This window comes from Triturus cristatus, chromosome 4_2 (genome assembly GCF_964204655.1).
Source record: "Triturus cristatus chromosome 4_2, aTriCri1.1, whole genome shotgun sequence".
Taxonomy (NCBI): domain Eukaryota; kingdom Metazoa; phylum Chordata; class Amphibia; order Caudata; family Salamandridae; genus Triturus; species Triturus cristatus.
In genome coordinates, this window is record NC_140586.1 from 307348285 (window position 1) to 307363712 (window position 15428).

Here is a 15428-nt window from a genome sequence, read left to right on the forward strand (position 1 = left end):
CGCAGAGTAAAAGTTGCAAGCACTCACGCTACAAGAACTATTCTTTCAAGTTCACAAGGATAGGATTGTCATGAGAACAGACCCGCAGTTCCTGCCAATAGTAATCTCACAGTTTCACTTGAATCAAAATATCCCAAAACCAAAGACTCATACAGAAAGAACGTTGCACACAGACCAAAGACGCGCAATAATGTATTACATTGAAAAAGCCAAAACCAAACAGAGACTAAACATCCATTTGTTTAATTTGCAAATAGCTTACTAGGTAGATCAGTAATTAAAAACAGTCACAAGATGGATAGCACAAACAATTCAGCTGTGCCACACATATGCTGGAGAAGAATAGAGTGTAGCACCCAGAGCACATTTTACAAGAAAGAAGCAACCGTTGCCTTTCTGGCAAAAACACCATTGCATGAAATCTGTGTGGCAGCAATGCGGTCATCTATACCCACATTCACAAAACACTACTATATTGACGTGCAAATGAACAAAGACGCAGAAGTAGGACAAAAGGTCTTATAGCATCTATTTACCAATCAATGCCCATCTTCAACCCAGCCACCACAAGACTAACAAACCGCTACTAAATTGATGCCCAGCATGTGAATCCAGAAAATATTCAGGCTGCAAAACGTATAGCTTCTTATCTATAGGTTTAGTTTTGCAGCTTGAAGAATTTTTTTTGGATTCGCAAGTGACCCACCCACCTCCACCAAGAAGATGGAAGGAAGAAACAACATACCAGATAAAAAAAATAATCTGAAGATGGTGACCAAAGGTAGGAGCTTCTGGAGTATGCAGTATGATGTGACAAAGGACACCAAATGGGAGTCTGTCGATGCTCCCCAACAAAAGAAACAAGCATTTACAATGCAATGGTCTCGGCATTGGTAAAGTTAGAGCTATTGGCATTGCTCATGACATTATTTTTGTTTATGTTTTTGTTTTTAAAACATTTAAAGAAACGGCATTGTCATGAGCAATGCCAATAGCTCTAACTTTAACAATGCCGAGACCGTTGCATTGTAAATGCTTGTTAGCTGATGGTCACTGCTCAATACCTGGGCATGCACCCTTTTTTAGTGGGGAAAAACTTAAATAAAACATATAATTCCTGCACTGTAATATAAGGTTTAAACGTACTACTGTAACCAACTGGTTTCACCTGCCCCTACTATGTAGGCAAAAAGAGTACTTTGCAGAGGTGTCAACTAATTCATGAGACCTTAACTCCACGAACACCTACTTCACAGCAGGGCTTCGAGCTAACAAAAACAACCCTCGTGTTCGCAGCGGAGGGTGTCACATTACAAACCCTCACAACCAACTCATTGCCTTCTACAACCAGGTAAAAGTAATCTACACATAACTCACAAGGCTGGGGTCAAAATAGTACAATTGCTAAAATATTTAAAAAAATGAAAATATAGCAGCGACTTCCTAGTACGGACTTCAAACACCACTGTCCAGATGACACCCAGGGATTAGCTTTCTGGCTGCAAATAAACAGAGCAGGTAAGGCGTAGGGCAAACATCCGGGCCTGTGGCGGGAGCAGGGCGCAGCTGCCCATTCCCAGCCAATTAACCACTTAGGGAGCAGCTGTGAAGGCACCCCCGGGGAGCCGCCGGCACCAGACCCCGGCTGTCCGCAGGTAGCGCTGCGGGGCGCCGAGGCGGAGATTGGCACCGACGGTGCACGCTGCTGCATGCCTTGCCCTGGGGGCGATAATGTGCCCCCCCCAGGAAAGCCCTCTCCCAGCCCCTTAAAGTGTACTTAGCCCTCAGAGGGGGAGCCCTGAAAACTAAACCAGGGCCCTTTTAAGAGCCATGCGCCTTGAAGGAACCACGTCCTCGCTGCATGTAGCGCTTTAGGGCCATTAATTTAAGCCGAAACTAGGGAACCGAGAGAACTACCTTACAAAACAGTTAGCACGTTTTAAACTACATGATCTAGACGTCAGACAACCATTTCTTTATTTCAAATCCCATCTGTGCAGCCAGCCACACATTAAATTATGACGTCAGCATCGTACGATAGTGTGCAATATAATCTACATAGAGGCAGAATATTACCATTCTCACACGTCGCTCCACATCCAGGTATGGATGTACCGTGCAAGATCATCTCTTCACTGAGGAGACAATGTGAATGTAGTAAGCTGATCTCACTAAAACATAAGTGCCGGTGCTGAGCACCGGAAAGCACCGGCACAAATGAAGCACTTTATGTAAAACATTTTCAAACACACCAAACTGGAATTAAGTGTGGGGAGGGAAGTGTATGTAGGTCAGTCTGTGAGAATCCACAGTGAATGACATAATGAACTGGTGGCTACATTTAATAAATTAATTACCCGCAGCCAGTGTCACCGTTTATTGTCAAATACGGCTGTCAATGTCAAATCTGTTTCCGGACGATGATGATAAAATTATTTTTTTTAAAACGAACAATATTAATAATAAATACATATTCTTATTCTTCTCATCATCATCATTACGTTAAACAAATGTGAAAATAATATGAATATTGTTACCATACTCATCATAATACTTTTTGTCCGTATTCTCACCCTAAGGCTGACTGTCGCTGTTCTCACTGTGCAAGTGCTTGTCTCAGAAGCCGCCTTCTGGCAGCAGTGTCAGTATAGATTCATTAATATGCTATCTTCATTTAAGAGAATGACTTTGATTCTTTTTTTCATTGCATTTATGGGGCGTGTGTGTCTTTAAACCCCGGACAGCCGTGCACCTTAATTGAATAAATCGCGCCCCTAAAATGCTCACGAGAGGTCTTTGCTTCCTCCCTTTTTGTAGATGGGGATATATATATATGAAATTAAAAATAGCTTGTGCCGAATTGTCAGACTCTTTGTTGTGAACCTCTATCTTCTCTACAATTACAATAACTATCAAAAGCGCTGCTCCCGGCGCCTCGAGGAACTTTACGTTTCATGTCTTTAAATATAGGTGCGCTTAAACCCTGCGAACATTTCACGCGAGACAACTCTACTGACTGAGAGCATGCTACAACGTGAACTAAACGTAATCACAGCTGGCATTTCTTGCTCCACGTCCAACCAGGCGGCAAGATACGGTTTCGCTGAGGTTGATAAGTGCCGATGTTATTTGATCTCGCCAGGTAATAGCCGATTGTTGACTGCCGCTGCAAAGTGGCAAAAACATCTAACAAAACATTGGCCTTCACACATACAAATGCGCAGAGGCATGCAGCTGCCAACCAGCACTCAATCACACAGAAAGACGCAGACACACACCCACGAAAACTCAGTGCATAGACAATACAGTCTGTTCTGACTGCTGCTGTTTCCTGCAATGCTAGCCTTACCTTAGTCTGTACGCAGCGCAGCCTCGCGAGACCTCAGACGTAAATGACCACTGTCTGGCGATAGTATCACGATCAAGATGAGATAGCACCGTACTGATCAAGAGGCCGCAGAGAACGTGAACGTAGAAAGTACGTGACACAAAAGTAACAAGTTGTCCTCGAGTACAAAACAGGTTTTTGTAAAACAATAGAAATAGCGTGACTGCATGCCGAAGTTACGGTAGTGTGGTGGATATTCTTTTTTTCATTGCAGCATTTATGGGGCGTGTGTATCTTTAAACCGCAGACAGCCGTGCTCCTTAATTGAATAAATTGCTCCCATAAAATGCTCACGAGAGGTCTTTGCTTCCTCCCTTTTTGTAGATGGGGATATATATATATGAAATTTAAAATAGCTCGTGCCGAATTGTCAGATTCTTTGTTGTGAACCTCTATCTTCTCTACAATTACAATAACTATCAAAAGCGCTGCTCCCGGCGCCTCGAGGAACTTTACGTTTCATGTCTTTAAATATAGGTGCGCTTAAACCCTGCGAACATTTCACGCGAGACAACTCTACTGACTGAGAGCATGCTACAACGTGAACTAAACGTAATCACAGCTGGCATTTCTTTCTCCACGTCCAACCAGGCGTCAAGATACGGTTTCGCTGAGGTTGATAAGTGCCGATGTTATTTGATCTCGCCAGGTCACCGTACTGATCAAGAGGCCGCAGAGAACGTGAACATAGCTCTGAAAAGACACCACCGCCTTTCTCCGAGGCACAGCAGAAAATGCCTCGGAGAAACGCCACGTCCTTTTCGGATTTGGGGGCGTGTTTTGCTGTTGTCTCCTCCCTGAGACTTCTCGCAAAAAACACGCCCCCCGATCCGAAAAGGACGGGGCTTCAACGGAGTGACTGGACCTCTTCTCCAGTGGCTGGCCAGCATTTAAGAGGCCAGCCAATGGAGAACAGGAGAGAAGAGGGGCGGGTGCAAGCCCCTCTTCTCAAAGTCACTCAAATTCATTAAATCTCGGAGCGAGACTGCGCAAGCGCAGCCTTTCGCAGCCGAGACCTAAAAACAAAAATGTCAGGACTACAAAAGTGGAGAATACCAGACCTAACCCCTAGAAGGCGGAATAATGCACAGCATGTCAGTCCAGAACATTCTTCAAGCTGCCAAACTACACCTACAGGTAGGAAACTATGCGTTAAAAGTTGAGCCCTTTAAATACCCATTTTTGTTTTGAAACAAATCCTTATTACCCTTTCCCTGACACTCAACGATTTTGAATATTTTTTTTCCTTTGCTCTATTTATTTTCCTACCCATTCTTTTCACTTCCGTTTTCTTTTTTTTGGTCTTGTTTACCAGGCAAATTTAGCTGGCTGTAGGCAAAAGCTTATTGTGAACTATACAAAAAACCAATAGTGGGCTCCGAGCATACCCTTTAAAAAAAATATTTTTTAATATTGGTTGACTTTGTTGTCGCTTTAGTTTACTTGCTGCTTATTTCAAGACTTTCTTTCCGGTTCTTGTGATTTTTTTTTTGTTTTCTCCTCTGGAGCATACCCACTTTGCCATGCTTTAGACCGGTTTATTTGTATCGTTCCACTGTTCATAGTTGGGGTACTTATTTATTATTATTTTTTTTTTTCCTCATAAGTACTTAAGGAGAGTGCATGTGTTTGCTTGTTGCCTCTCGTGTGCTGGTTCCACACAAAAATACTCGCTCCACCTCCATTACTTCTCGTTCATCTGCACTCCTACCCACTCTGCATTGATACCCTATACCAATCGGTAAAAGTACATGCTTTTCTTTTTACCTTTTTTTTTTTTGTGAGGGCCCAGCAGCTGTCATTTGCTGCCTTACAACTGTGAAGCCCAAGACCACTTTTACGTCGACACGCCTGTTGGTTCCTTGCTCTCCGCCACACCTGTAGCTTTGCCACCGCCCCATTATTTTTAGAATTAGATTATAGAGTCTGTATGCAGAGCAGTTTTGTAAAGTTTTTGTGATGTCACAGTGAAGATAATGGGAAACTAGGACTGATCTATTTTGGGTTGTCCAGGTTCCACTTCTGAGAACTGAATTTTCAATCTCTGGGAAATTCACCCCTGTTTGTAGAAATTACACTTACAGGTAGGTGTGTTATCTCTCTTAAGCAAACCTTGCAGGTGGAATTTAGTGTACAGGTTACAGAAGTCACTTAATTTGTCTCTGGAAGAGGCCTGTATGAGAACTCTTGGCCTGGTTTTAATAACTCCTCCAAGAGCAGGACTTGCTGTGGCTGGTTTAACTAACAGTCCCATACTTTTCTGGAGTCTCAACAGATGTTCTTTTGGGTTTGAGATTGTAAACCAGTGTTATTTTGCTACAGCGTACTGTTGCTCAGTCCGTTAATATTGGTTTGGATGGACGGGTCTTCCACTTAGTTGACTCGTCAATCATATTTTCATTTTTCTCTCGTAGCATTTTTGCATCATCAGTTTTCCTGGATGCTCATAGAACTTAATTTTTGGTATTGTGCCTTCTTGGCTGTGTACATATGCAGAATCAAATGTTTGCTGGACAAGAAAAGCATTTAGCTGGTTGTACACCAGTGAGTCAAAAAGATATGTGATTGATGTCACTGATATCGGCTGTTGCATTTCTAATATTTTCTTGGAGTTGGGGTATCTGAAAGAGACTATTAGTTATAGATTCCTTACCTTAGAATTACCCCCAGGCATCAGACTGGATCCGGAGAAATTTTTTCGGAGTAGTATCCCTGCGTGTTAGTAGATGGCAGCGATAGACTCCGCGCCTGTTGTCGGAGTCGTGGTCGCCAGGATGACGTTGCGATGTCTACTTAGATGGCGCCCCTGCGCACTGACGTTAGTTCTTTCCTTTTCTGCGCCAGCCAGTGCAGATCCGGAGAGAGCTTGCCCCTTAATCGCTTTTTGACTAACTTTTTGTTGACTTTTTGTCGATGCCTTTTGAGTCTTCGACCCCTGGAGCACGAGGGATGTCCAGCCGTCGGCCCGGTTTCAAGGCCTTTGACTCCTGTCACAAGTTGATGTCTGTCACCGATCTGCTCCTAGTTTGCCTTTGGTACATGGAGCTCAACCATGACCCGAAGTCGTGCTCCGATTGCCGGGCCCTAAACCCAAAGTTTTTTCGGGAGCAATCACGAAAGCTTTTGGAGGCCCGGCAGTCTGCTACGCGCTGCTCGAGGGGGAGATCGCAGGACCGGTCGCTGAGCCATCACCACTCGTTCTCGAAGTCTTCGCACTCCTCGGGTAAGTCGAAGCACAAGAAGAAGGCAAAGAAGAACCGTCACTCTTCGCCTTCTCCCCGTCCGTCGGTCAACGCGGTGTGGGACCCGGAGCGTCGTCTCTCTCCGGCTCTTCCTCAGAGCCCGCTGGGATGGCTCCGCGCTTCCCTTCCTTTCCCGGAGCCGGGGCATCCCCTGCCCAGCTTCATCAATTTTACAAAGCGCTGCACAGCATCTTTGGACAGCCCGATTCTGCAGGCGTGCCTTCGGACCCTATGTACTCGGCTGGGGGCCCTGGGCCTTCGATGCCGGCGGCTCCGGCCTCAGCACCGCCGGGTCCCCAAGGATCCAGACCTGGTTCTGGATCGTGCCGGTCGACCTTACGGTACCTTCCCTGGCACCAATTCCAGTGGCGACGTCCCGACGCACCTCAGCCTCAACCCCGACGTGGACACGGTGCCGGATCGACGTCTGTACCGGGGCCGGACGGTACTTTTGTACCGCTGTTCATCCCTGGTGTTCCCTACTTCCCCGAGTGGCAGCCGGAGGAGGGTGAGGAGGACTGGGAGGGGTCTATTGACCCTCTAGCAAACCAACTTGAGGAACCGGACTGAAGAGAGGAGTTGGGTTATGCCAGTGGTCTGGATACCTCCCCAGACCTTGGTATGCTTTCTCCCACTACAGTGGCTACGGAGGAGGGAGCCTCATACGCTGTGGTGTTGCCCTCCTGCATCTTGCTGGCGGATCATACCAGATAGCATATGTGGGCCCTGAAGTTCCAGCGGGCGCAGCTTCAGGGGAATCTTTCCGATGTCGTCCAGATCTCGGGGGGGGGCTGCAAGTCAGTTGCAGTGGTGGCTCACAAACCAGGAATGGGTCAGCAGCAGATCCCTTCCCCAACCAGAGTTCACAGTAGTAACGGATGCGTCATTCCTGGGATGGGGCGGCCACATGGAAGAGGCGGAGATCAGAGGCCTCTGGTCTTCGGCGAAGTCCGGGCTCCACATCAACCTTCTGAAGCTCTGGGTGATTCATCTTTCACTGAAGGCATTTCTTCCCTCTGTTAAAGGAAGAGTAGTCCAGGTGTTCTCGGACAACACTACTGCCATGTGGTATTGCAACACGCGGGGTGGGGCCGTGGACACTATGTCAAGAGGATCTTTCCCTTTGGACATGGCTGGAGCATCAGGGCATATCCCTGGTGTTTCACCACCTGGCAGGTTCCCTGAACGCCAGAGCGAACGAACTCAGCCGCCGGTGCATGATTGATCACGAATGGTGTCTTCACTAGGAGGTGGTGCAAGGTCTCTTTCAGCAGTGTGGAGAGCCTTGGTTAGATCTATTCGCCACCAAAGAGAAGGTGTAATGTCAGCAGTTCTGCGCGTTGGAGTTTCCAAGGCGGCACTCGCTCTGCGGCGACTTTCGTCACAAGTGGAATTGCGGCCTCTTGTACGCCTTTCTGCCTGTACCACTTCTACCCAGAGTGCTGAAGAAGATCAAGCACAACCAGACCCAAGTCATTCTTGTAGCACTGGACTGGGCACGAAGAGTCTTGTACCCCGAGCTCTTGAGCATGGCCATCGATCCTCCGATCAGACTGCCTCTTCGGGAGGATCTTCTGTCGCAGCACCCAAACCTGTCCAGCCTCCACCCCCTTGCATGAAGATTGAGCGGCGACAGTCGACAGGTTTTGACCTTCCTTCCGACGTCTGTAATGTCATCTTGGCAGCCAGGCGTTCCTCCACTAAAACGGTATACGCCTGTAGATGGAACAAATTTGTAGCAGGCTGTGGATCCCCTTTCTGCCCCTTTATCAGACGTTCTCCTCTTCATTCTTTCTTTGGCCCAGTAGGGCTCTGCTCTGGGCTCTCTTAAAGGCTATATTTTGGCCTTTCTTCACCTTCCTGATCAGCCTTCTCTTTTCAAGTCCGCTATTGTTAACAGGTTTCTGAAGGGCATTACTCATCTCTTTCCTCCTCCTTTCATAATGCCCCAGTGGGACTTGAATCTTGTCCGCACTTATCTTGTGTGCTCCCTTTAAGCCACTACATAATTGTCCTCTTCGTCACATTACTTTGAAGACTGCTTTCTTGCTTGCCATCACCTCTGCTCGTAGGGTGAGTGAGCTTCAGGCTTTATCTTCCCAACATTTCTTTCTTGCTTTTCATCCGGACAAAGTGGTTCTTCGCACCTCTTTTCTGCCCAAAGTGGTTACCTCTTTCCACATAGGTCAGACCATCACATTGCCCACCTTCTTCCCACCTCCGCACCCTTCCAAAGAGGAGGAGAGACTCCATTGTTTGGACCCAAAATGTGCGCTGTCCTTCTACCTGGACCGCACTAAAGACTTCCGGGTGGACGATCAACCCATCGTGGGTTATGTGTTCGCCAAGAAAGGTCTAGCAGTGCACAAATATGCCATCTCACGATCTGCTATTCTTTGGCTAAAAAGAAACCTCCAGGAGGACTACGTGCCCACTCTACCAGGGCGACTGCAGCCACTACTGCTTTGGGACATGGAGTTTCACTGGTTGACATCTGCCAGGCAGCCACGTGGGCATCCTTGCACACGTTTACGAAGCATTACTACCTGGATAGCCAAGTCCAGTGAGACGGCTTTTTTGGTTGCTCTGTTCTCCAGGACTTCCTGCTGTGAACGTGGTTTGCAGACCCACCTCCGGGGTTGGTATTGCTGGGGTATCTATTCTAAGGTAAGGAATCTATAACTAATAGTCTCTTTCAGATGAACAAGTTACTTACCTTTGGTAACGATGTGTCTGTAAGAAACGTATATTAGTTGTAGATTCCTTACCGCCCCACCCATCGTTCCCGTTCTGCCAACTGACTTCTAGGGATAGGAACTACCTTGTAGTGCCCTAGTTTTGTGCACCATTGGTCAGTGGCTTGCATGGCTCTGCGCTTCTTCGCATGGAAATTCGTGTCAGAACAGACATCAGCGTGCAGGGGCGGCGTCTAAGTAGACACTGCAATGTCATCCCGGCGACCGTGATGCCGACGACAGACATGGAATCGACCGGTGCCACCCACTGACGCGCAGGGGTACTGCTAAGAAAAAATCTCTCTGGATCCAGTCTGACGCCTGGGGTAATTCTAAGGTAAGAAATCTTTTATTAATATGTCTCTTACAGATACATCGTTACCGGAGGTAAGTAACTTGTTCAACTGGAATGTATGTATGTGTGTGTTTATGAGCATAGAGCTGAATTGTGAAATGGGAATGTTGGGACTGCTCTCCACACCACTGCTAACTTACTGCGAGGCTGCCTCCATATACTTTGTGTAATGCATCCCATTTATGATGGACTCCAACAGGACCCGATTGTATCATTCTCTTGGCCCGGTGACCAGAGTGGCACGCAATGGCTATCGAAGCCAGATGAAGGCCAGCAGGTATTATCACTTCCCTGTGCATCGGGGGTGCAGACTTTTACAATGGTGGTGGGTGTTGCTGTGTCACTTCCTTTAACCTCTCTCTCTCCTTACCCGATCTGGTGGTGATGGCTATGGGCTTTCCAGATCAATGTGTGCATACTTTCCTCTTGTGTGTATTTCAATGTATTTTGTTTTTTTGGACTTTGGCAACTGTTTGCTTGATCTGCCAATCTGTTTTTAGCCACCTCTATGGCAGACTGTCCTACATCACTGTTGATGAGGTCATGCAGCATCCGGTTATTCAGATGACCTTGCAGAGGAGTAAAAAGATCCCCTGTTTCTTGGCAAGCCAAGAGAAGCTGAAATTGTCAGCCTTCTGGAGCATCTCCAACCCCCAGTCACGTAATACACACCTCAGCATCTCCTTTTTAAATTAATGAAATATCAAGTGTGATATTGCCTTCCATCCAGCATAAATAATGTCATCATTGCATAAGTATCAAAGGGCACTCCCTGGCTACGTAAGTGGTTAAGAAATGTTTTTCTTCTTCACAGACCGAGATGGCCCATCCTTGGTGCCTCCCTCCCATGATAAAAAATTAGGTCTACCCTATCCTTGAAGTTTTTCTCCTGTGTTTGCTACATGCTGTCTCTCTGCTTTGGCTAGGAGAAGTGTTTTTCTGGTCGAGTTATTCCTGAAATTGTTTGAGAGTGGGAACTGGTCTTTTAAATGGCCCACTTCTGCCGCAGATGGTATGACCGGTAAATGCATGCAGGAGGAAACATTCAAGAAGTTACTAATAATCGGCTTCCACCCCTGCTTTCAGTAGGCTTATTACTGCTTTGAAATTTTTGATGAATGCCAATTCCCCGAAGAGTTGCTTGCCAGCTTTGTGTTGCATTAATTATGTTCTTCTGCACAGTGCTCCATGCCACTACAAGGAGCTGAATCTTAGTACTAATCGTTGCTTCTGCCAGCAAATTTAGCCTGCTCTCTCCCCTGAGCAAAAGCCTTTGCTTTTCAGGATTCAATTTGTATTCTTCTGGTAACCTGTAATTTGCGTCTCCGTGGCATAAAGGATCGAAAATGCAGTGCCGCCTTCGTTTATTATAAGTGTTATGTTTGTGTTTTAGTCAACTGTTCACCGCTAAAACAGTGAATTAAAATATTCTACTGAGATAGAGATTCCGGCTTTATTGCATCAAATTGCACTAACATCTATTGCCGTACTGATCACTTTGTATGTTGGAAATGTCTAGGGGGTCTCAATCAATATACTTATGCAATTTCCATGCACTTTGAATAAGCTGTCAATTATAATGTCCAGCTTTGCTCCTGATGAGACTCTCAGAACTTTCAGAAGCCACAGATGTCTGTCATGCAACTGGGTATACCTATGTGAAAATGTCCAAGTGTGTGCATCAAAAAGAGTTATTAGGCCATGTCTCTGGCCTGCCTGCACCATTGCAGATGCCATGAAATTGTTTTATGTCCTGGCTTTCTGGCTTCTTCTTTGGACCTGGTGGTCCCCAATAGCGTGGTTATTGGATTCTGAGTATCTAGATTTCTAACACCCAAAAATCTCTTTTCACTTCTAATACTTGAAGGGTCGCGTCCAGTAGTTTTTCACTGCCCTGCCACTCTGCACCAGACAGAGGTGTCTTACATTCGGCTCTTATTGCACTTAAGGGCACATTAAGGAAGAGATTCAGGTCTCGTGATTCAGCCATCTGTTTAAATAAAGGGGGCATCTAGAGGTTACCCACTTAAGACTGTTCACACACTAATGTCCACTTAAGGAGAGCGATCCAGGCATGTCACACTGAGAACCATCCTTGCCCAAGGAAAAGTAACCATGTGTGTCATCCCATGAACAGACATGAATTTTAGTTTTGCTAAAGGCATGGCTCATTCTGAAAAGCAAAACTGTCTACGCAGATGCTCTTTTCCAATACATTGGTTTCCCTAAAGCACGCTTTTCATTGCTCTGTCTTGTATACACTTGAGCACAAGTGGTCAGGGGAAAGGACACTCTGGTGCTTGATTCAACAGTGGGAATCAAAAAGTCATAAGGCAAAGCCAGTGGCTTATCCACTTTTCATTTCAGTTAACCCCTAGTTCACCAGTAACCAGCAACCAATGATTGTCTCCTACCTTTGCAGAATGCAAGGAGTCAGAAGTTCATTTTCCTGGTGTCCCTGTTAATCCCCAGTCAAGGTAGGGAATTTACACAGTTGAAAACCAGTACAGCTCAGCTGAAATAGCTGTTCTCAAGATCAAGATCTTTGTGTGTCTAACCTAGATAACTGCTTCATTATGTTAGTATTAATGTCAAAGACCAGGTTGTAAGGGACACATCCAGTCGTCAGTTGACTAAGCTTCCCTAAATACTGGAATATCCATTACCTAATGACAAGGATAGTCACTGGAAAGCCAAACAACATAAAAACCAGCAAAGAAGGGAAGGAGTGTGAGAAAGGCTGGCGTTTAGGGCACACCTCTAATGTGTAAATTAGTCAAATGTAGCCAGAGTTAAATGGAACATTGGTATTAACAGCTCTTGTCCACTCACCACCTTTTGGGCTGACACACATCTGGCCTACTTGGTGTTCCTAGATAGATTGTCGTATACCCAGGAACACACAGGAAAATAGTTGCACCAGAGAATCATAAAGAAAAAACTCTCTCGAGCTGAGCGTTTTGGAGTCCAAAAATGTACAGGGAACGGCAACAAAATAATAAAGATGCTCATGTGAGCAGTTTTGCAAGTCAAGCTGCTCTGCATATTGCAGTTTTGGCAGGCTTCAGGAATAGGTCTCTGTTCAAGTTTTGTGCTGATTTTTTTTAAAAACAGGATTTATAATTGGGTTTTTGCCAACAAACTTCATCTCGGCTTAGTGTATGTCTAAACTAGAAAATGTCTACGTCCACCATGAGAATCGTTTCAGATAGGACCTGATAAGCAAGATTGAACATAGGACAGATTTCATCTCCCACTCCTGTATCTAAGTCTCCATGCCAGCCCAGACTGCCATGATCCAGGCATCTGCTATACAAAAGCGTACAAATAACCTACACGAGTCTGTTTGGAACACAGTTGCATCCAACAGGGAGTTAGAATCACTGGAACTCCAGTGGACGTGGTGGAATTTAACTGATTAAAAGATGGTATCATGATTGTTTTGTCGTCAGTCAAAAGAGGCCTCTATCAGCCTAGTGTCTCTTGACATTGCCACTACTGCTAGATTGGTGCTACATGCAGTTTCTTTAGGTAGTTTCTATTCTCCAAGTGATTACTGTAGGAGTGTTAAAAAGGATCACATACCGGTAAACCTCGTCAGATGGGTAAGAAGGCACTGTGTTTTTTGGAAGACGTACTATAGCTGTCCGGAATCTTTGCATCCACTGAAGGAATACAGTAGTAGCTACATAGGTAGTAGAAAGGCTATTGGTTTAAAAGACTGTGTTGTGCCTCAAAATCTGTCCACCCCTTTTCCACAGTCCCATATGAAAATGTATATAATCGACAAAGAGGGTGAAAGAATAACAGTTTGCAGTCATGTGAGTTGTGCCATGGTGCACCTAAAGGAAACTGGGTGGCTAAAAACAATGTTTCCAAATTATTGCCAGTGAAAACTCCAATTTAATTTAACATTTTTTAAATATTATTTCTATTGGAATTAAACCAGCAGTACCAGTTATTCTCTACTTCTGAACTGACAATACATATTTCCATTTTCTTGGAAAAATGGAAAAACACATTGATATTTGGCAACTCCCTGTAGAGGTTGACTTCCTTTCCTTTGTTTCATGATCACAAAACATTCCTATTGTGTAGGAGATTCCAGCAATAAAGATGCTTTGGGACAGTATTCCCCTCTACTTCCATCTACCTGCTAAAGCAATGGTAGAGGAGAACGATTCTTGGAAAGCCTCCAACCTTTAGGATTACTTTAGGTGGAGTAGTATACCCCATCCATTTCACATCACTAGGAGAGGTTCAAAATGGAGGGCTGTACATGAGGATTCTCCATGGCTGAGTGATGAACTTGGAATGGTGCACTTTGAAATTTACAAACACTGAGTGGCCAAGATATGTTTGGAGGTGTGATAGTGTAGGGAGATCTATCACAGTTCTAGGAATATAGGAATGTGTCGGAGCAGCATCCAGAAATAGGGGTAACACAGATTTGAGTGCTTCAAGGGGTCTAAGGAGGACCTTGAAATAGAAGAGAAGGGTTCTGAGCTACAATGAGTGTCCAAAGTTGACATTTTGCTTCTAGAAAGATCCTTAGGTCATAGATTGGAGAGTATCCCTTGGAGGACGCCTAGTTCAAAGATGGTAGAAGTGGATTTCATGTTAAGATTTCTTTGCTTTAGGAATGTTAGAGGTCAAGAGTGTGTTCAAGAGGAGAACACAGAATGGTTGAAGTAGAAACCTGTGCCAGACTGCTGAAGTAGAGGTAGAAATGTTATGATGCCACCGAAAAGACATTCACTTTGAGGTGCTGTAAACATTTAAGGGTGTGCCCAGGTATAGCCTGGCCTCCTAAGAGTAGGAGTCAACATGCCCTCCAAGCCATCCTCTTACCATGAAGTAGACTGCTCACACAAATAATAGTAAAGTGAAGTGCCATCCTAGGGTAAGTAAACAATTTGAGGAGTTGCAAGAACGAATGGGGTTTCTTTGAGGCTGCACCGATTTCAGGTGTGGTGAGAAATGGTAGATTTGGAGATGTCTAGCCAAGGAAGCCCCCAGTCTATTATTTAAGGATGAATTCCTCCTATCCCAGTGTTACCTTTTTGATTGCACACTGCACCGCAGGCTTGTTCGCTACACTTACAAGCACAGTTGAAGAGTTCTAACTGATATTGCTGCTTTAACGTCAGTGTCCTGCAAGGGCATTGCTTCCATGGTTTCCCTCCACAGGTCTCTAGAAACGAGAGTGCAGATCACACACAAGAAGTCCCAACCCACACCCTACTTTATTTAGGTGGGGTCCATCAGATTGGCACAGTACCAGGTCACATGCTCTTTTGGTTTCCTTTTATTTTTTGATTGGTGGTTATTACTAGAATTCACTTTTGATTATTATCATAAATTCCAAACTAGTGATATTACTTTCCTGTAGATAGTCGAGTAATTTTACTGTGCCATGAGGTACTAGGTGCAGAAGGGAGAAGCCCTTAATATTTTCAGAAGCTTCTTATGTGATCTGCACTCTTGTTTTTGTCTGTGGTGCTTGGCAGAACAATGAGATTTGGAGATGTCCTCTGTATCTTCTTGTTTGTAGTGTGATTGGTAATGCCTTTTAGATGATATACAAGAAACGAGCCACAGGTGGTGAGACTGTGCAGTTTTCGCAGATGTGCATGTGCAGTTTTGATCTTTGATCCTGGAAGCTGCTTCTCTTCCATCTCTTCATGCCTCCTTTGCCTTCCCAACTA

General features: G+C 45.2%; 1 protein-coding gene across 7 annotated transcripts in view; it reads left to right on the plus strand.

The window, feature by feature from the left end:
• Positions 1 to 15428, plus strand: part of RALGPS2 (Ral GEF with PH domain and SH3 binding motif 2) — a 983056-nt gene that overhangs the window by 850234 nt on the left and 117394 nt on the right. For 4 of the 7 annotated variants that reach the window (XM_085601623.1, XM_085601625.1, XM_085601624.1 and 1 more), the window contains exon 16: positions 9920 to 9997. The exons of the other annotated variants lie outside the window; for them this stretch is intronic. In XM_085601623.1, the coding sequence (XP_085457749.1) occupies positions 9920 to 9997 (78 nt within the window). The remainder of the gene's footprint in view (positions 1 to 9919; positions 9998 to 15428) is intronic. 7 annotated transcript variants of the gene reach the window in all.